Below are 20,540 nucleotides of genomic sequence, written 5' to 3' on the forward strand. Positions count from 1 at the left end.
TTGCAAATCCCGATACCCCCACTATCATAAGATAGCTTACACAGTCTTCATGGCATCCCGTAAACTTCGACACTACTTTCAAGAGTATTCGGTCACAGTGGCATCTGAAGTACCACTGAATGACATTATCAATAACAAGGACGCCACTGGCCGCATAGCCAAATGGGCCATCGAGCTCTTACCGTTCGAAATCATATACAAGCCACGCCGGGCTATTAAATCCCAGGTATTGTCCGACTTCATCGCTGAATGGACGGAAGCCGAACTTCCTAAAGAGTACAACTCATACTCTAATAGGATTATGTACTTCGATGGCTCCAAAATGCTGGCCGGACTGGGGGCTGGTGTAATCCTCACATCCCCAAATTGGGACATAGTCTGCTACGTACTACAAATTATGTACACGGACTCCAATAATGCAGCCGAATACGAGGCGCTACTACACGGTCTTCGCAAGGCTGTCTCCATGGGTATACAACCGCTTGGAAGTGCATGGCGATTCGAACCTCGCAATTTCCCAGGTCAACGGAGAGTTCAATGCAAAGGACCCAAAAATGGTGGCATATCAAAACGCCATATTAAAAATGTCAGCTCGGTTCGACGTACTTGAGTTCCATCATGTCGCTCGAGAAAGTAATCAGGCAGCCGACATCCTCGCTCATATGGGCGCTAAGTGCAACCCCGTGCCACCCAACACCTTTGTGGAAAGGCTCTTTAAGCCATCTGTGGTGTGGCAGGATGAAGGCAATACAGACCTGACCACACCCCAACCGTCGAACACAACGCAAACAATGTCGGGGGTCCGGATATCGAGATAACGCCCTCTGCTCACGAGATAACACCCTTTGCTGTAATACATTGGAGCGCTCTTTATTTCTTCAAGCTCGGAGACAGCGGCATTTAACTGTGTCCGGCTTGTCGCGAGCTCCTGGGTCAATGCACTGTTCTTCTCCTTGAGAACCTACGATCATCAAACGATCCTTAAATCGGTTTTGTCCACCCGCTTCAAGTCTCGGGGGCCACCACTATCTATCCACTAAGTTCATAAAGATTTGTACCTGCATATCCTTTAAGAACAGGCGAGCAACCCCGGTGAGTCCGTCCCGGGCAGCCCAGATATATGCACCTACAGTGCTTAGGGCGGTAAACTCTGGCTCCGTTAAGGCAGGGGCGCGCAAGGCTTCTTTCAAGTGATGATGATTCATCGCACTCTCGACTTCGAAGTTGGTTACAAACATCTCATCCGACTCTCCGTGAGGCGAATGAGTCTGTGCCGCATCAGCATGCGCCCCCGTCCCAGTTGGTATCTCCGGCGAGTATTAGCCGCGGCTCGGCTGGCTGGGATCTTGCTCACGGTTCGTCGTATACCCCTCCTGCGATGATAGAAGGAGGATGCGAATGACAATTCGGCTTCATGTCCGAATAAATAAGAGGAATATACCTTTTCGGTGATGGAGCAGGTTCAGTGGTGCATCCGACTTCCTTTTGTTTTGCACGACCCTTCCGCGAAGGTGCTGACCTTCTCTTGCTCGCCCGCCCCTGAGTATGGCTCGCTGAGTGCCGATCCTACGAAACATGGTCCAAAGCGGAGGATGAAGAGACGAGCAAAAGTATCTCTCTACCCTGAGAATACAATTCCCGAATACTTACCTTTATGAAAGGGTACAGGTCGGGGTAGTCAGCCGCAATGGCTACCTCCGAGACGCCAAGGCTCACCTGATAGTATACGCCATCTTCAAACTCTACAAAAATCTTCGGATCCTCATGGAATCCGGGGTCCTCATTGCGTTCGTGATCCTCTGGCTGGGGGGCGGGGCAGTTAATGTTCTCGACAATTTGCCTCCATGACTATTTAAAAAGTAACTAGGGGATTCGGTTAATGCATCTCAATGAGTAAAAAGTACTAAATGGTTAGAAAACTTACCCATTCAATGGGATTGTACATGGAGAAGGCCTCTCGGCAATTTAAACGAAGGAAGTCTTCTTCTTCTCCTTTATAAAGGTCGGCCAGTGTTGCGGCCAATGCGGCTTGGCTATTCGGACCCTTTCGCCTATAGCGGGATGCATCGTCCTCCCTGTTATAGTTCCATAAGGGGGTTACCCTGGATTGAAGTGGCTGGATGCACCTCTATATTGCAATGGCCATAACTTCCACTATGGAAAGTCTGGAATGGGTCAGTACCTTGACCTTGTTTACCAATCTCATCACTTCCGCACTGTCTTCCTGAGCAGGGGACTTGGGACGCCAGCTATATAGCTTTTTCAAGGGGGCATTGGAAAATTCTGGCAGTCCGCGCCGAACAGGGTCCGGAAGAGGTACATCCTCGATATAGAACCATTCCGAAGACCATTCGGCGGATCCCTTCTTCGGAGTCTCGACTGGGTAGCCGGATCCGGCTATATGCCATACTTCGGCGCCGCCCACTTCAAAAATAGACCCGCCGCCCTGATGGCGAGGAACGAGGCAGAATAATTTTTTCCATAGTTCAAAGTGAGCCTCGCAGCCCAAAAATAATTCGCAAAGGGCGACGAAGCCAGAGATATGTAAAATAGAACCTGGTGTGAGGTTGTGCAGTTGAATCCCGTAGTGTTCCAGTAGGCCCCTAAGGAAGCGGTGGATTGGGAATCCCACGCTCCTCAAAAGGAATGAGATGAAGCATACCCTCTCCCCTTGGCTGGGATTGGAGAAATTCTTCGCCAATGCATCAACACCCATAGAAGTTAACCCCGCCCGTACGGAGACTAGATCCGAGGGAGGGAGATATCCTTGTGTTTGGAGCCGACTGAGCTGGAGGTGGGATACGGAGCAACTCTGCCAGTCCCCTTCTTGAGGGCCATGAGGGCGCGAGGAGGATCCAGGGGCATTCGCCATGGTCCGAATTTTTCCATGGCTCGCTCTGGTGCTCTTGGTGTGATGCGGGATGGCGTTTTGAAGATCTCATCTTGTTTTATAGGTGCGACCTGTGCCTGTCAGAAATATTAAAATATAGGGATAACGGACCGTTCGCATTCACTCAGACGTGTGGAAATCGAGGCGACGACAAGGAGGAATCATAAAGACTGGATGCGGAAACCGATACTAGGCTATCATCAATACGGAATATAATGGGGAATCCGCCTTTCAAAGCCAAAGACTTGCGTCCGCATACTACATCGTCATTGGAGGCAAGTTCAGGGGCTACTGAGGGAGTCCTGGATTTGGGGGTCCTCAGGTGTCCGGCCCAGGAGTACGGGCTGAGTTGCATGGGCCGTATAGGATCAAGCTGAAGATTATCTACCGTGTCCGAATGGGACTTCTCGATACGTGGACGGCAAGAATAGAGTCCGGAGGTTCCCTTCCCTGATAAACCGACCTTGTACAAACCCTAGGCCCCCTCCGGTGTGTATATAAACTAGAGGGGTTAGTCCGTAGAGGGCACCTTTTCATCATCATCGGAATCCCCATAGGCTAGACATCTAGGGTTAGCCATTACGATATCGAGGTAGATCAACTCTTGTAATCTTCATACTCGTTGAATATAATCAAGCAGGAGTAGGGTTTTACCTCCATCAAGAGGGCCTGAACCTGGTTAAACACTGTGTTCCCTGGCTTCCTGTTACCATCGATCCTTAGACGCACAGCTTGGCCCCCCCTACCCGAGATCTGCCGGTTTTGACACCGACACCCACCGCGTCGCCTTCGGGTAAGCTCGCCTCCGGCTCACGCCCTCGTTCCGTGGCGCTAGCTAGGCTAGCCGGATTGGGATTGGACGATCCTGTCCCCATTTGACAACCCGTTTCGCCATAGGATGCCCTCTCCTCTCGGCTCTCGCTCATCCTAAAGTTTTGATGCTAGATTGCTGCCGCGTTGGATGATTTTGGCTGCTGCTTTTGCAGGTACGGCCACCTCACCTGGGAGTGGAAGCGGGGCCTTCGAAGTTACCTCCACCCGCTGGTCTTCGCCGCCCTTTACAAGTTTCTGGCGTTTCTCCACCTCGATACCCCGTGGTTCATTGTAATTACTCCGGCATTTTGGAAATGAAACTGGCAGAGTCTGGGTGCTGGAAATTTGTTTGAGAAAATTTCAGAATTGGAGGGTAGAAGTGTGTGATTCTAGTCACAAGTCATGTGGAGTCCAAACTGTCAGTCAACGTAGGTCCCACCGTTCTAGTTGTAGGTTAAGTGCGAGCAATTTCCAGGAATATGAGACATCAGCTTGAGTAGGTTATCTCGGGCTACACGGTAACTGAATTCCTCATTCAGTTTGTTTTCTGAGGCCAATGTCGTCCAGGACATTCAGAATCTGTATACTGTTTCTGTTAATTATAGCCAATTAGGCAGCGGATTTAATATGGCTAAGAAACCTCTCCTCAGACACCTCCCCTCCACATCCTCTCCCTCGTAACTTAATAGGTTTACTTTTTTGTAGGTGATGGCTCCATGACTTCTACAGTCAGTATTTGCAGCGTTTGGAGATCTATACTTGTATAAACTCTCCAAACTTATTTTCAACGAGCACGTTGCACAGTGGACAGTATCCTTAAACTCATATGTGTTGACATGATTTTACTTTCACAAATAAAGTATTGCAGTTACCTGGTGGATGGTGACCTTAACAAATCATTTACAACTATTTTTGCAGTTGGTGAACTGGTTTATGTTTTTCTGTATTACACAGACTCTATCAAACAGCTTGGAGATAGTTTTGATTGTGGTTGGATTCTATTATTGGTTTATGGCAATCGAGTCTTCCAAGGGAATTTCAGTTATTTCAAAGTAGAAGGCCGCCAGCTACCAAAGTCCTCATTCAAGAAAAATGGCACTACTCATAGCAGCCTTAGCTTGCGCCATTCGGCCAACAAGTGCCATAACATGGTTGTATGTTGGTCTTTTGGACTTCATTTATATAAAATTGAAATGCCGAACTTTGTTTCTTGAGGTCATTCCTATAGGGTAAGAAGTCATCATTAAACTCATGTGATGCCGAATTTTGGAACCGGGACAAATCAATTGGGACTAAAGCCTCTAACCTTTTGTCCCGGTTGGCTTACGAACCGGGACTAAAGGGGCTCCACATGGCCGCCGGCTAGAGCGGGGCTGGAGGACCTTTAGTCCCGGTTGGTGTTACCAAAAGGAATTTTTTCAATTTTTTTTTTGAAAATTTGTTTTTTGGATTTTTTCTTGTGATTTTCGAATGTTTGAATTATTTGACAATTTAATCTCTAACCAACCCTCCTCACTTCTTCAACGTGGAGCACTGATTCTAAATCGTCTAACTTCCCGGCTGATCACCCATCCTCTCACTGCTTCAGCCCCAACACGCTTAATTTCCTGGTTTGATCGCCCCTAGTTTCCAAATCTGCACTTGTTGTTTTCCTGACAATATAAGCTATCAATCCTATTAACCCTTAGGTCTTGATGTCATGTGATTTAATTTTTTGAATTCCAGACAACTATTCAAAAAAAATCCAAAAATGTCAAAAAAATTCAAAAAATTAAGTTTTTTTTCAAATTTTAATTTCAAAAATTTCATAAAAATATATAAAAAGCAAAAATATAAAAAATTCGAAAATTCAATTATTACTAAATTATAATGCCAAAATCTTTTAAAATATCATTTGAAACAAATAAAAAACACTAAAAACCCTAAACCCTAAACCCGGGACTTAAAACGTCCGAAACTCTATTCTAAGTAGTAAACAGTAAAGGTTCAAACCATAAAACCTAACCCTAAACTTGGAAATCTAAACCCTAGCCCCAGACCCTAAAATGTCTAAAACGTCCAAAAACTCTATTTTTCCTTTGGAATTTTCCGATTTTAAAAAATTATCCTAAACCCTAAACCCGGGACTTAAATTGTCCGAAACTCTATTCTAAACAGTAAACACTGAAGGTTCAAACCATAAAACCTAACCCTAAACTTGGAAATCTAAACCCTAGCCCTAACCCCCAAATGGTCCAAAAACTCGATTTTCCCTTTGGAATTTTGTGATTTTAAAAAATTGTCGAAGCAATAAACTTGTTCAAAATGCCGCCAGCCGTAACAGCCGGGAACCGGTGGCTGTGGACGATCTTGGACAAAGGGAGTAGAAAAAAGAAACTGTCACTAGGCACTAAATTAAAAGGCAGTCCAGAAAACTAATATGAAATGCTATAAAAATATATAAAAGTGATAATATAGTAGGAGGAAACAATAAAAGATTATAGATACCTTTGAGACATATCAAGCATCTATGTTTGTACTGTGTTTTAATAAAAGAATAATTGTTCTTTCTTTAAAAAATAATCTTTTTTTGAACAACGAAAACTCATTTCAGTTTCTGGCGCAAAAGGCAACCGCTTCAGTTTTTCTAATCGAACGGCCGCAACGCGTCTTGCGCACAGCGGCCAGGCCCACCTGGCACTGGCACCGAGAGCCGACCCACCCAACGGCCCATTAGCCGCAGCGGCGAGACCCGCGATTCGCTGAGCCCGAGCGCCCTAGAACCCCCGCCGTGTCCGGCGACGACGACGCCGACGAAGAGGAGGCGAGATGGGCGTGGGGGGCAGCTTCTGGGACCTCCTGAAGCCGTACGCGCGGCAGGAGGGGCCGGGGTACCTCCGCGGCCGCCGCGTCGCCGTCGACCTCTCCTTCTGGATCGTCTCCCACAGCACCGCCATCCGGGCGCGCTCGCCCCACGCGCGCCGCCCCCACATCCGCAACACCTTCTTCCGGACGCTCTCCCTCTTCGCCAAGGTCCGTTGGGTTTCCCCTCTCTCCCTCCCCCCCTCTCGCCTCTCCCTTCGGCCTCTGTCCCCCATCTCGTCTCTGGATTCTAGTTTTGTTCCTCGTCGATTTCTCCCGTTCGTCGATGCCCCCCGGCGATTGGTCTCCTGCATTGAGGTATTGAAACATCCTGCGTCCCGCGGTGGTCGTCCCGCGCTGTTCAAGCGCCAATCTTGGAGATGCGGCCGCGGCCCAATCTGTGTTGGGAATACTCCTTTGTGTTTGATTCCCCTGTTTTTTTTGGCTCACTGGTTGGGTTTGTCTTTGGAACTGCTGCAGATGGGTGCTTTCCCGGTGTTCGTGGTGGACGGCGAGCCGTCGCCGCTCAAGTCGCAGGCCAGGGCCGCGCGCTTCTTCCGAGGCTCTGGGGTGGACCCGCCTGCGTCGTCCAGCGCGGAGGCGGAAGGGGACGCCAGTGCCCCGGCGCCGGTGAAGGCCAGAAATGCTATCTTCACGCGATGCGTCAAGGACTGTGTGGTCAGTGCCCCTTTTTTGCAAATTTTGTTTTCACTTTATCAAGATTCACAATTTAGTTTTGGTTCAGAAAGATTGGCTGAAATGCAATGTTTTAACACTACTTGATCATCATTTTTGTGTGTGAGTGTGTGTTTGTAAGCCTTTGAGACATTTCATTAGTAGTTTATGTAAGTTTCGAATCTAGGTTTGCTGATGCATTTCGGACTTGTTATCTAGGGTTACTATTGGAAACCGGGAAAAGTTTCTATCTTTGACAGTATTCATTTTCTGTGACACATAGGAATTGCTTAAAAATCTTGGAATGCCAGTATTGTGGGCAAAGGGTGAAGCTGAAGCCCTTTGCGCTCAGTTGAACAATGAGGGTGAAGTGGATGCCTGCATTACTTCAGACAGTGATGCTTTTCTCTTTGGAGCTAAGACTGTCATAAAAGTGATGCGGTCGAATTGTAAGGTAGGCACTCTGTTATACTTATACCATGAGATGAATGATTTGCTCCACTTTCCCTGTACCATGGTGTGACGATCAGGAATTTCTTTCAGGAACCTTTTGAGTGCTACAACATAGCAGATATTGAGTCTGGGATTGGATTGAAGAGGAAACAAATGGTAGCCATGGCACTTCTTATCGGCAGTGACCATGATTTGCATGGCGTGCCTGGCTTTGGTGTTGAGACCGCACTTCGGTTTGTGCGGTTATTTGATGAAGATCAGATTTTAGATAAGTATGTTTCCTACTTTGATGAGAGATTCTTGTAATTTTGTAGCGTAATGAGTTGCCCAACATTGCATTTCTGAACCTAATCTTATTTCTACTTCTCCAGATTACATGAAATTGGTAAAGGAATCTATCCATTCCTAGAAGGATTTGACAAGGCCCATGTTGATGATCTACCATCACCATCCACAAAGAGCCCACCAGTTGCGAGATCGCCTCACTGCTCACACTGTGGTCACCCCGGTAGCAAGAAAAATCACAGCAAGACTGGATGCAATTATTGCTTGGTGGATTCATTAGAGTTCTGCATGGAAAAACCAGCTGGTTTCATATGTGAATGTCCTAGCTGTGAAAAGGTAATCTCACTTGATCTACTGTAAAGCATGACCTTCTCGGCAGTGTATTCCACAGTTCATTACACGTGTATTGTATAATAGACAATGCCTGATTTGGATAAAAAACTGTTCCTTATGCCTGTCCAAGGTTGTTTGATAGCACTACCGTCAGGCCTCAGCTGCTAATTTGTGTCCGCATACTTGTATCCATTATCTTTACTGAATTCTGCACAAAAACTGGTTTCTTGACTTGTTCACTGTCATAATGCTTCTGATGTTTTCTGTTCAATCAAATAAAATGTACTTATTCCTTGCCTTTAAATGGTTTATGGATCTCAATTCTCTTTATTAATAGTATCTTTGTTGGAATGAATTTTAGGCGCGTGATCTGAAAGCACAGAGAAGACATGAGAATTGGCAAATCAAGGTGTGCAAAAGATTAGCTGCTGAGACAAATTTCCCAAATGAGGAGATAATTAAATTGTATCTATGTGATGACAATTTGGATAAAGGTAAATGTTAATAACACTGCTTTTAATATTTCTCGATTTCACCTGTACTTGAGAGTGAAGCTTCTGAACTTGCTGCAAGTGCCAGTTGTATTATCCTTACTTTGTTCTTAACTATTTACCTACATCAGAATCTGTTGATTGTCCTCATCGATATGTACTAAGTGAGTCATCATTGTGCTGTCTGCAGAAAGTGGTGATCGAAAGCTTGAGTGGACTGATCCTAAAGTTGATGATTTGGTTGACTTGCTAACTTATATGCAGAACTGGGAACCGTCGTATGTCCGACAGCACATGCTCCCTATGCTATCAACTATATATATGCGCAAAATGGCTTCATCTCCGTGTAAATCATTGCTTCTCTGTGACCAATATGAGTTCCATTCAATTCAGCGCATTAAGATAAAACATGGCCACCCTTACTACCTGGTCAAATGGAAGAGGGCCACTGGTGGTATTGTTTCTGGTGGTGCGTCTCACAAGAAGCCAGAATTAGATGGGGAGAGTCACGCTGAGGTGGTGGTTTTGGACGATGACGAGGAGGAGGAAGAGGAGGAGGAGGCAACGGTGAATATTGAATCTGCTGACTCGTTGGATGAGCCAGATCTGCCACAAGTACTCAGGGATGATGATCAAGTATTTCTATTGACTGATGAAGATATACAGCTCGTGAATGCTGCATTTCCTAATGAAGCACGGCAGTTTCAGGAAGCACAGGTATGCATCGTTACTTCCTTTCTTCCCTGTGGATGAGAAGTAAAATCGTGATGATGCTTCCTGGACATTATACGAAGCTACATTTGCATTACATCTGCACTTACATCTATCTCTTGAATACCGTGGTTAAAATATCCACTGAATTTGTTGCAGAGGCTCAAAGAAGCAAAATCAAGATCACGGAAATCCAAGCTGAGCCAAGCAGAGAGCATGCTGGAGACACCAAAGGGTCCAAGACCCAGCGGGGTTCAGCTCAGCATCAAGGAGTTTTACCGGTCGAAGAAAGCGGCGGGAGACGAAGCCGGGAAGAAGCCGGTCATCGAGGGCGAGACGTCTACGTCGAGAGCTGGCTCGAGAAAATCACCACCGGTGGACCTGACAAAAAGGATGCCCAAGTCCCTGCGACGACGCTTGCTCTTCGACTGAGACAGCCCGCAGTTGGGTTGTCCTGACGGTACTCTTGCTGCCACTGCTGTACATGCTCTCGGTGAATGTGTTAGTGTTTCTCTTGGCCCCTTAGATGTAAATTAGTTATGTAGTGCATCTTCTGTATAGTGAAGACGCGATCTTATTATTGTGGAGGAAAGAGAGCAGGCTTTTGTTTTAAGGACAATTTAACTGAGTGTTGCAGCCTCTTGTGGTGTGTGCTGTGATCACCAGACCAGATACAAGGGTTGATGCAATATTTTGTAGAGTTTCAGCATGTAGAACAATTTTTTTAGTGGATGCCGCTTGATTTCTACGACTAGAAATCTTGTAAGTTTGCATCGTCTCTTTGATGTTTCACTTAAGAAATTCTCGGAAAATTATGTACTTTTGTCTAAGGGTAAAATTACATACTTCTGGCCACTGTTGGCATTGCCTCTGTGCTGTGGATAATTAGGATGACTGAAAATCCGGAAGGCTGTGCGGTTCGAATGAGCCGAAAGAACGCGGCCGACAGGGAGAAAATGGCCTTCCCACTATTTGAGCCCAATCCACTCGTCGAATGAATGTAGAGAACGAAGCTGCCCATTACCTAAAAAAGTAAACTAAAAAAAGAGAGAGCCGCCGCACTGGCTTAACGCTGCAAAACGCCACGCGTCGGCATGTCGCCGGCCTGCTGGCAGTCGGCGCCGGCCCCACGCATGCTCCGAGCGCGTCACGCAAAACTATATAACAGCGCACTCCACACAGTTATCCACCAACGGTCCAGCATACATACATACACACACACACACACAATCCTAAGCTAAAGCCGGCATCGAGCTAGCTCACCGTTCACCGGTCGATCGGCAGCAGTGCAAGATGGAGATGGGCAGCGAGCGATGGACCTCCCCGTCCACGCCGACGTCCTCGCGCGACCAGCACGCGGCGGCGCCGGCGAAGCGGCCGGCAGGGCGCACCAAGTTCAAGGAGACGCGGCACCCGGTGTACCGCGGCGTGCGGCGCCGGGGCGGCGCCTGCCGGTGGGTGTGCGAGGTGCGCGTCCCCGGCAGGCGCGGGTGCAGGCTCTGGCTCGGGACCTACGTCACCGCCGAGTCCGCCGCGCGCGCGCACGACGCCGCTATGCTCGCGCTGGGCGGCCGCTCCGCCGCGTGCCTCAACTTCCCGGACTCCGCGTGGCTGCTCGCCGTCCCGTCCGCTCTCGCCGACCTCGCCGACGTCCGCCGTGCAGCGCTCGCCGCCATCGCGGGCTTCCAGCGCCGGGAGACCGCCAGCTGCGCCGCGACCGTTCCCGTGGACGAGGTGTTCGACACCTCCAGTTCGTCCAGCTCTGGCTCGTGGGCGACGCCGCAGCCTTGTGCGGCCGCCGACGGAGTGTTCGACGTGCCGGCGGCAGCACTGGCCAGCGACATGTTCGACTTCGAGTTGGATGTGTCGTGGGTGATGGACATGGGCTCGCGGGCGACGTCGCAGCCTGGTTGTGCGGACAAAGTGTTGGAGGTGCCGGCGGCCGCACTAGGCGGCGACATGTTCGACTTGGAGCTGGACATGGCCGGGGAAATGGACCTGGGCTACTACTACGCGGATTTCGCAGAGGGGCTGCTCTTCGAGCCTCCGCCACCGGCCGATGACACAGAGGCGTGGTGGCAGAACGGGCACTACTACGACGGCAACGGCGGAGGTGACGCCGCGCTATGGAGTCAGTAGTGAAAGAAATTGCCCTGATTTGACTTTCTCCGTGGGACGAACTGAATCGGCTTCCAGCGTATTAAAATTTATTCATGAACCCCTTAAACGTACAAAAAGAATCTGACGACTTTGAACGAAATCAAACGCGGTGGTTGTTGAGTGTGCAAAATAAATGTCTGAAGGGATATTTCTCGACAAATATCGTGAAAGTGCCAATTACACCTAGCATCTGCACCAATAAAATGTCGCAAAGATATTCAGAATGCACACAGCCTAAAAAAGAAAACGAAAGGACATAAGAAAACAAAGGCTCCGCCACAGTGATCAAGTCCTCTCAGCAGCACCACACAAACAACCTCAAAGACAACACCCGAAAAGCAGAAAGGTCTCCAAAAGCGACGCCTTCAAGAAGAGAACAGTGCGTCGTCACCCGATCAAAGATCTTAACTTTTCATCCTGAAGAAAGTCTGAGCTCTCAAAACAATACTTTCAGCAAGGCAATTGCGAGGCACAATCAATGAATATCAGACCTTAGGTTTTCACCTTGAAAGTCAAACTCGACACTCGAGGAGCACCACTAAAAATGAAATCCTCCAGTGTTGTCGCCCCTACTTGCCACCGATGCTCCTGAAAGTTATCAAACACAAGGATGTGAGGTATCGTGTCCAGAGTGGACCGGAAGTCCCGCAAGCCGATTCCGAGCACCAGCTTGTCAAGCATCGCCTCCAAGGCCCCCCTCTGTCATTATTGGCCCTCCAATCTCAGCCACCATGACCTTCTCCACCGTTCTCTATACCATGGAAGTCGAGACACCGGCATGTCCCATGGTGTCAACAAACAACAGAGCTTCGTGTCGCGCCCTCATGAAGCTCCATTGGCTGGTATGGACGTGCGCGGCCGGATTCTATCTGATTCAGATATCCAGTGGCGTTTGCGGCAATCCTTGAAGATTTTCGGCAAAAGTTCCAGAACACAACGACGCAAGGTAATTATGGGAGAATTTGGCAGCTCAAGAACGATATATCCCACGGTAAAGAAGTTCATCTGGTTGAAGTTACACTCAAATTTCTGCATAGCTACTTCAAATCCATCGGCTATGCCAAGAAATAGCGGCGTTTCGGAGATGATAGCCCCCTCCTGCAATGGCCGCTATTGCCAGCAAACTTTGCAGCCATATCCGTCAATGGTTTCTTCTCACCGGCGGTTGGAGCAACAACGGTCGGGATGGTGTTAAGAAGGGAAAATGGGTCGGTAATTTTGCAGGCTACCTTCATATCTTCAACCGATGCACTAGAAGTGGAGCTACATGCGATCATGCAAGAAATGGCTCTTGCGCTTGACCACACAAACCTTCTAGTCGTCATGCAGTCCGATTCTTCAGAGGCCATTGCAATACTCTCAGGTGATGGCATTTCCAGTTTGGCATACAGCCACATTATCATGGAGATCAAAGCTATGCTTCGGACATGAAGTTTGTTCTCCAGAAGCTAGGATGTGAACAAAATGAAGTTGCAGATCGGCTAACAAATTATAGTCTCATGGATTATGTCATGGCTGTATGGCTCAACCAAGGACCCCCCGTGTATCGAGTCTTCTTTTCTTCTTGATTGTAGCACCGTAACATTGAAATAGAACTTCCTTTCACTCGAAAAGAAAAAGAGGTCCCACCTACCCCCGTACCCACCACCACCGCCGCCCACCACCACCGCCGTCGTCGCATCCACCACACGCCGTGCTCCCTCCGACGAGACGTATCGAGGATCGCCCCCCAACCTCCCCCATGCCGCTCCTCATCAGATCCATAGGGATCCCGCTGGGGAAGGGGAGGGGATACCGAGTGCCGCTCCCTTTCGTCTACCAGGCTTTTCCGGATCTACTTCAGCCAGTCGATTCGGTCTCGCCGGAGGTCCTAGCAGCGACAAGGGAGATGCGCTGGAGGGAGAGGGCGAGGAGGATCATGGACGACACGCTCTCATGGTCCCATTGTACGCGGGAATGGAAGGAGGCGGAGGAGGAGCTGGATCCGGAGGCAGGAGAGTTCGAGCGGAGGTACGTGCAGATTTGCAAGGATCATGTCAACAGGGAGTTGCTGAATCTCGCCTGGAGGATCTACTTCGAAGGCACATGGGAGGAGAAGCACATGATGCCACACCCCCGAGAATCACCATTGGCATTTGTCAATTGGGCGAGGCAGGAAGGGAGATCCGAGGATCCGAGAAGATCAGAGAGATTGAGCTGCATCCTTGGCCTCATGCCGACCAGGCGCCCGGCGGATTCAGAGCAGGTGGACCCGCTCCCATACCTCTTGCCGATGCCGGCGGCAGATTGAAGCTACAAAGCGAGAGGGACTCTATTCAGTTTGCTGAAGATGATGACACCTACTTGGCCTTCAACATTTGGATTGTTGATTCCCTGGGTGATGCTCGCAAACCTATAAGTTTCTCTGCTTACCATCATGACCATCTCTGTAAACACGGGATCAACGGAGAAGGAATACACACTTCGTCAAATCTGATGCTCTCGACCGGAGAATCTAATCAACAAGCCATCCCTGCTCATGAACAAGTTGCTGTTACAGTAGAGGATGCAAGGTACGTTGAGGCTCAAGTGGTTGATCAAGAGCGAGTGCCGTGCAATTCGGATGCAGCTGGGCCTCTCAAACTTATGTGCGCCACTGATGAAGACTATGATTATGATGCTGCTGGAGTTTCAATTGTTAAGGACAGAGCCCCCCAATGTGATGCAGAACACAAGCGGGAAGCAACGGCTCTTCTAATTTTGTAGCGATCTGGGGGCTTCAATTTCCTTCAGAAAAGGAGGCATGTGCAAAAAGTAAGAGATAAAGTTGCCGATCAGGATGATGTCGGTGTCAAAACCGGCGGATCTTGGGTAGGGGGTCCCGAACTGTGCGTCTAAGGCTAATGGTAACAGGAGGCGGGGGAAACGATGTTTACCCAGGTTCGGGCCCTCTCGATGGAGGTAATACCCTACTTCCTGCTTGATTGATCTTGATGATATGAGTATTACAAGAGTTGATCTACCACGAGATCGTAGAGGCTAACCCTAGAAGTTAGCCTATGATTCTGATTGTCCTTGTCCTACGGACTAAACTCTCCAGTTTATATAGACGCCAGAGAGGGCTAGGGTTACACAGAGTCGATTACAGAGAAGGTAATCTACATATCCGAATTGCCAAGCTTGCCTTCCACGCAATGGAGAGTCCCACCCGGACACGAGACGAAGTCTTCAATCTTGTATCTTCATAGTCCAACAGTCCGGCATAAGCATATAGTCCGGCTATCCGAGGACCCCCTAATTCAGGACTTCCTTAGTAGCCCCTGAACCAGGCTTCAATGATGATGAGTCCAGCGCGCAGATTGTCTTCGGCATTGCAAGGCGGGATCCTTCTCCGAATACTCCAAAGTAGATATTGAACACCAGAATCGTGTCCGGCTCTGCAAAACAAATTCCACATACCACCGTAGAGAGTACAATTTTCCACGAGTCTAATTTGCTGACAGCTTTTCCATAGTGTGACACCACGCCGTGGCCCAGTCATTATTCGAACCGTTTTCTCAACCTGCTACTACACATCTTGCGAGGCAGTTTTTATTGGCACGTCTTGTCGAAGCAGAGATCGTGTCCCCCTTATCACGGGATTCTCATCCATACGGGCGTGGGTAACCCAACCGCGCTATTAGCACGACGCTTGGGAAATAAGCGAGTTTTTAGGGCAAGTTGGGAGGCACATGGCTGCCGTCTTTATAAAGAAATAAGGATTCCCCTTTTTCACCCACACCTCCTTCTTCTTCCGCCTACTCTCTTTCGCTCGAGCTCCAGCATCCAAGCATTCGCCTTCTCCGCCCTCAAAGGCATTCCAAAAATGTCCAGAGCCGGAGCTGGAGGCAAGTGGATGGCCTCTACCGTCCAGGAGAAGGATATTAAGAAACTTCGGGAGGCCGGGTATCTGGCCGAGAAGATCAGCCACCGTCTTCCGATGGCGGGACAGATCGTCCCTACTCCGGAACCCCACGAGAGGGTCGTATTCCTCCCTCACTTTCTCCGCGGTCTAGGGTTTCCCCTCCACCCATTCGTTCGCGGCCTTATGTATTACTATGGGATCGATTTCCATGATCTATCCCCCAATTCCTTCCTCAACATCTCGACATTCATCGTCGTGTGTGAGGCCTTCCTCCGCATCTCTCCACACTTTGGATTACGGCTGAAGATTTTCATTGTGAAGCCCAAGGTGGTGAACGGAGAGCACGCCGAGTGCGGAGGAGCCATGGTGAGCAAGATGCCCAATGTCACATGGCTATCAGGTACCTTCAATGATTCCGTCAAAGGATGGCAAATACAATGGTTCTATGTCACTGAGCCACGCGACACAAAACGGGTCGCAACTCCCGAGTTTCGATCCGGAGCTCCATTGCGGCTTACGTCCTGACCCAAAAAGGGCCCGAACTGGTCTTCACCAGACGAGCTGGCGATGCTCCAGGCGCGTATCAAGAGCATGGGAGACAAGAACATCAAACTTGTCGACATAGTCCAGGTGATGTTAGTTCACCGGACTCTCCCCTGTCAACGCAGGGCTTGCAGCTTATGGGAATTCGATCCGACCAAGCACCAGACCCTACTAGGGATCTTCGGCTCATCGCACGAAGACATCTGAAAGTTGCTCTTTAAGTCCGGCAAATCGTGGTCGAACTCAGCCGAGGACCGCGGGTACAAATTGTCCCGACCCGCGAGTTCGGTAAGTCTTCGTATGTTGGCAAATCGTATGCGTTATCCGCATACTCCAAAGGAAACGCCTAACATATTTTCCAACAACTCTCCTAGGGATGGATGAAGAAGGCAGAGCGGATCTATTGCCCGGCCCCGCTACCAGAAGAACAAGCCGGCCTGCTTATGACGAAGATGCTGGTCCCGGTGCCTTATGAGGCGCCGAAGAAGAAGGCCAAGAATGAGGCCAAAGAGACCAGGGGCGGCCTGCATCGCCAGGGTACTTCGGACATAGTGTCTGAGGACTCCGAGGCCCGCTCCTCCTCCAAAGAGGACGAGAAAGAGTAGGAAAGCCGACCCCCCCAACGAGAGGGAGAAAGAAAAAGGATGGCATCCGCACGTTTGGAGGCCGAGTCACTTAAAAAGGGAAAAATCCCCTTTCTAGACGAACCCACCACCGCCACCGATAGCAGCCTAGAGTGGGACCCCAGGGTCCAGCCACTGGTCAAATCCCGAGTATATAAAATCCGAACACGATTGCATATCTAGATTTACTATTCGGGTAGTTGATATGTCTCCGTCCTATCTACTTTTCCAAACACTTTTGCCCTTGTTTTGGACTCTAACTTGCATGATTTGAATGAAACTAACCCGGACTGACACTGTTTCAGCAGAACTGCCATGGTGTTAAGAAACAAAAGTTCGCGGAATGACCTGAAAATCCATGGAGCAACTTTTCAGAATGAATAAAAAATATTGGCGAAAGAAATAGCATCAAGGGGCCCACACCCTGTCCATGAGGGTGGGGGGCGCGCCCCCTCCCCTGGGCGCGCTCCCTGCCTTGTGGGCCCCCCTGGACATCCACTGACCTCAACTCCAACTCCATATATTTGCTTTCGTGGAGAAAAAAAATCAGAGAGAAAGTTTCATCGCGTTTTATGATATGGAGCCACCGCCAAGCCCTAATCTCTCTCGGGATGGCTGATCTGGAGTTCGTTCGGAGCTCCGGAGAGGGGATTCATCGCTGTCGTCATCATCAACCATCCTCTATCACCAATTTCATGATGCTCACTGCCGTGCGTGAGTAATTCCATCGTAGGCTTGCTAGACGGTTATGGGTTGGATGAGATTTACCATGTAATCAAGTTAGTTTTGTTAGGGTTTGATCCCTAGTATCCACTATGTTCTGAGATTGATGTTGCTATGACTTTGCTATGCTTAATGCTTGTCACTAGGGCCCGAGTGCCATGATTTCAGATCTGAACCTATTATGTTTTCATGAATATATGTGAGTTCTTGATCCTATCTTGCAAGTCTATAGTCACCTATTATGTGTTATGATCCGACAACCCTGAGGTGACAATAATTAGGATACTTCTTGGTGATGACCGTAGTTTGAGGAGTTCATGTATTCACTAAGTGCTAATGCTTTGGTCCAGTACTCTATTAAAAGGAGGCCTTAATATCCCTTAGTTTCCATTAGGACCCCGCTGCCACGGGAGGGTAGGACAAAAGATGTCATGCAAGTTCTTTTCCATAAGCATGTATGACTATATTCGGAATACATGCCTACATTACATTGATGAATTGGAGCTAGTTCTGTGTCACCCTATGTTATAACTATTACACGAGGAATCGCATCCGACATAATTATCCATCACTGATCCAATGCCTACGAGCTTTTCACATATTGTGCTTTTCTTATTTACTTTACCATTGCTACTATTACAATTACTACAAAACTACTATCGTTACTTTTGCCACTGTTACCATTACTATCATACTACTTGCTACTAAATACTTTGCTGCAGATACTAAGTTATCCAGGTGTGGTTGAATTGACAACTCAACTGCTAATACTTGAGAATATTCTTTGGCTCCCCTTGTGTAAAATCAATAAATTTGGGTTGAATACTCTACCCTTGAAAACTGTTGCGATCCCCTATACTTTTGGGTTATCAAGGCTATTTCCTGGCGCCGTTGCCGGGGAGCATAGCTCTGTTCTTTGAGTCACTTGGGATTTATATCTACTGATCACTATGAGGAACTTGAAAGACGAAAGAACTAAGATTTTTCCCTCAACTACGAGGGGAGGTAAGGAACTGCCATCTAGCTCTGCACTAGATTCTCCTTCTATTTTGAGTAAGCTTGCGACACCTAAACCTGCTACTGCTATGAATTCTGATATGTCGCATGTTATTGATGATGCCACTTCTGCTATGCATGATACTTATGATGAAACTACTTATATGCTTGATACTACTGTGCCATTAGGTGAATTTCTTGATGAACAACTTGCTAGGGCTAGAGAGAATGAAACTATTGAAAATGAAATTATTGAACATAGTGATGATGAAGGTTCTCCCCCTAAATATGAATTGCCTGCTGTTCCTGAGGGTTATGTTATGGATGAAGAAACTGCTAGAGATCTTCTTGCTTGCGATGATAGATCTGATCTTAAGAAGTTATTAGCTAAACTGAAACAGAAAACTCTGAATGCTAGAATGAAATATGACCCTACTTTTTCTACTTCACCTATCTTTGTTACTGATAAGGATTATGAATTCTCTGTTGATCCTGAGATAATTACTTTGGTTGAATCTGATCCTTTTTATGGCTATGAATCTAAAACTGTTGTGGCACATCTTACTAAGTTAAATGATACAACCACCCTGTTCACTAATGATGAGAAATCTCACTATTATTATATCCTTAAGATATTTCCATTCTCATTAAAGGGTGATGCTAAAACTTGGTTTAATTCTCTTGATCCTGGTTGTGTGCGTAGTCCCGAGGATATGATTTATTACTTCTCTGCTCATAAGAAACAAGCTGCTTTGAGGGAAATATATACTTTTGTGCAAATTGAAGAAGAGAGTCTCCCACAAGCTTGGGGGAGGCTTCTCCGATTACTTAATTCTTTGCCTGATCATCCTCTTAAGAAAAACAAAATACTCGATATCTTTTATAATGAACTAACTGATGCTTCCAAGGACCACGTGGATAGTTGTGCTGGTTGTGTTTTTAGTGAAAGAACAGTCGACCAAGCTGAATTGTTATTGAATAATATGTTGACTAATGAAAATAATTCGACTCTTCCTGAGCCTATTCCTAAACCAACTCCGAAGAAGAGAGGTGTTCTATTTCTCAGTCCTGAAGATATGCAAGAGGCAAAGAAATCTATGAAAGAAAAAGGTATTAAAGTTGAAGATGTTAAGAATTTACATCCTGGTTAAGAAATACATGGCCTTAATATACCACCTATTGAAGAAACACATGGTCTTGATAACTTGACACAGGTAGTAAAGGTAAATTCTCTCTATAGATATGATAAAGTTGAAATCCCGTCTACTAAATTTCCTAGCCAATGTTTACATGAATTTGATAACTTTATGGCTAGACAAGAAGGTTTTAATGCTTATGCAGGTAGAGAATTAAAGAGTAATGCTTACATGATTGGACACTTGAGTGATTATATGGCTAGAGTTAAAGGTGAACTTAAACTCATTAGCAAATATGCTTCTATGATTACAACTCAAGCAGAACAAGTACTTAAAGCTCAAAGTGATTTGCTCGATGAATTAAATAATAAACATGATTGTGCTGTTAGAGTGGCTACTAGAACTGGTAAAATGACTCAGGAACCTTTGTATCCTAAAGGCCACACTAAGAGAATTGAGCAGGATTCTCAGAGAAATAATATAGATGCACCTAGTCCTTCTAAAAAGAAGAAAAAGAAAAATGATAGGACTTTGCATGCTTCTAGTGAACCTGTTATAGACACACCTGAGAATCCCAATGATATTTCTGTTTCTGATGCTGAAACACAATCTGGTGATGAACATGAACCTAGTGATAATGTTAATGATAATGTTCATGTTGATGCTCAACCTAGCAATAATAATGATGTAGAGATTGAACCCGCTGTTGATCTTGATAACCCACAATCAAAGAATCAACGTTATGATAAGAGAGACTTTGTTGCTAGGAAGCACGGTAAAGAAAGAGAACCATGGGTTCAGAAACCCATGCCTTTTCCTCCTAAGCCATCCAAGAAAAAGGATGATGAGGATTTTGAGCGCTTTGCTAAAATGATTAGACCTATTTTCTTACGTATGCGCTTAACTGATATGCTTAAAGTAAATCCTTATGCTAAATACATGAAGGATATTATTAAAAATAAAAGAAAGATATCGGAAGATGAA

General features: G+C 47.2%; 2 protein-coding genes and 1 pseudogene across 2 annotated transcripts; all 3 read left to right on the top strand.

Annotated features, from left to right (window-relative positions):
• The first annotated feature begins 3,651 nt into the window (after positions 1 to 3,651).
• On the top strand, positions 3,652 to 4,936 carry LOC119309882 (annotated as a pseudogene).
• A 1,504-nt stretch (positions 4,937 to 6,440) lies between these two features.
• On the top strand, positions 6,441 to 10,307 carry LOC119311200 (flap endonuclease GEN-like 1). The gene is made up of 8 exons (XM_037586839.1): positions 6,441 to 6,715; positions 7,025 to 7,222; positions 7,503 to 7,673; positions 7,763 to 7,944; positions 8,044 to 8,293; positions 8,652 to 8,784; positions 8,972 to 9,498; positions 9,652 to 10,307. The coding sequence occupies exons 1-8, from the start codon at positions 6,512 to 6,514 to the stop codon at positions 9,922 to 9,924; spliced, it is 1,938 nt and encodes a 645-aa protein (XP_037442736.1). The 5' UTR covers positions 6,441 to 6,511; the 3' UTR covers positions 9,925 to 10,307.
• Positions 10,308 to 10,707: 400 nt separating this feature from the next.
• On the top strand, positions 10,708 to 11,756 carry LOC119305920 (dehydration-responsive element-binding protein 1H-like). Its single transcript, XM_037582309.1, has one exon. It carries the CDS (start codon positions 10,786 to 10,788, stop codon positions 11,629 to 11,631), a length of 846 nt encoding a protein of 281 aa, XP_037438206.1. The 5' UTR covers positions 10,708 to 10,785; the 3' UTR covers positions 11,632 to 11,756.
• Positions 11,757 to 20,540: the final 8,784 nt, after the last annotated feature.

This window comes from Triticum dicoccoides, chromosome 5B (genome assembly GCF_002162155.2).
Source record: "Triticum dicoccoides isolate Atlit2015 ecotype Zavitan chromosome 5B, WEW_v2.0, whole genome shotgun sequence".
NCBI classification, from domain to species: Eukaryota; Viridiplantae; Streptophyta; class Magnoliopsida; order Poales; family Poaceae; genus Triticum; species Triticum dicoccoides.

What these genes read in the sequence shown, in the direction of transcription:
- LOC119311200 (XM_037586839.1), top strand. Translation starts at nt 6,512, where the DNA reads ATGGGCGTGGGGGGCAGCTTCTGGGACCTCCTGAAGCCGTACGCGCGG. An exon ending in TGATGCGGTCGAATTGTAAG is followed by an intron (nt 7,674 to 7,762) that starts GTAGGCACTCTG and finishes AATTTCTTTCAG; the next exon opens with GAACCTTTTGAGTGCTACAA. An exon ending in TGATGACAATTTGGATAAAG is followed by an intron (nt 8,785 to 8,971) that starts GTAAATGTTAAT and finishes TGCTGTCTGCAG; the next exon opens with AAAGTGGTGATCGAAAGCTT.
- LOC119305920 (XM_037582309.1), top strand. Translation starts at nt 10,786, where the DNA reads ATGGAGATGGGCAGCGAGCGATGGACCTCCCCGTCCACGCCGACGTCC.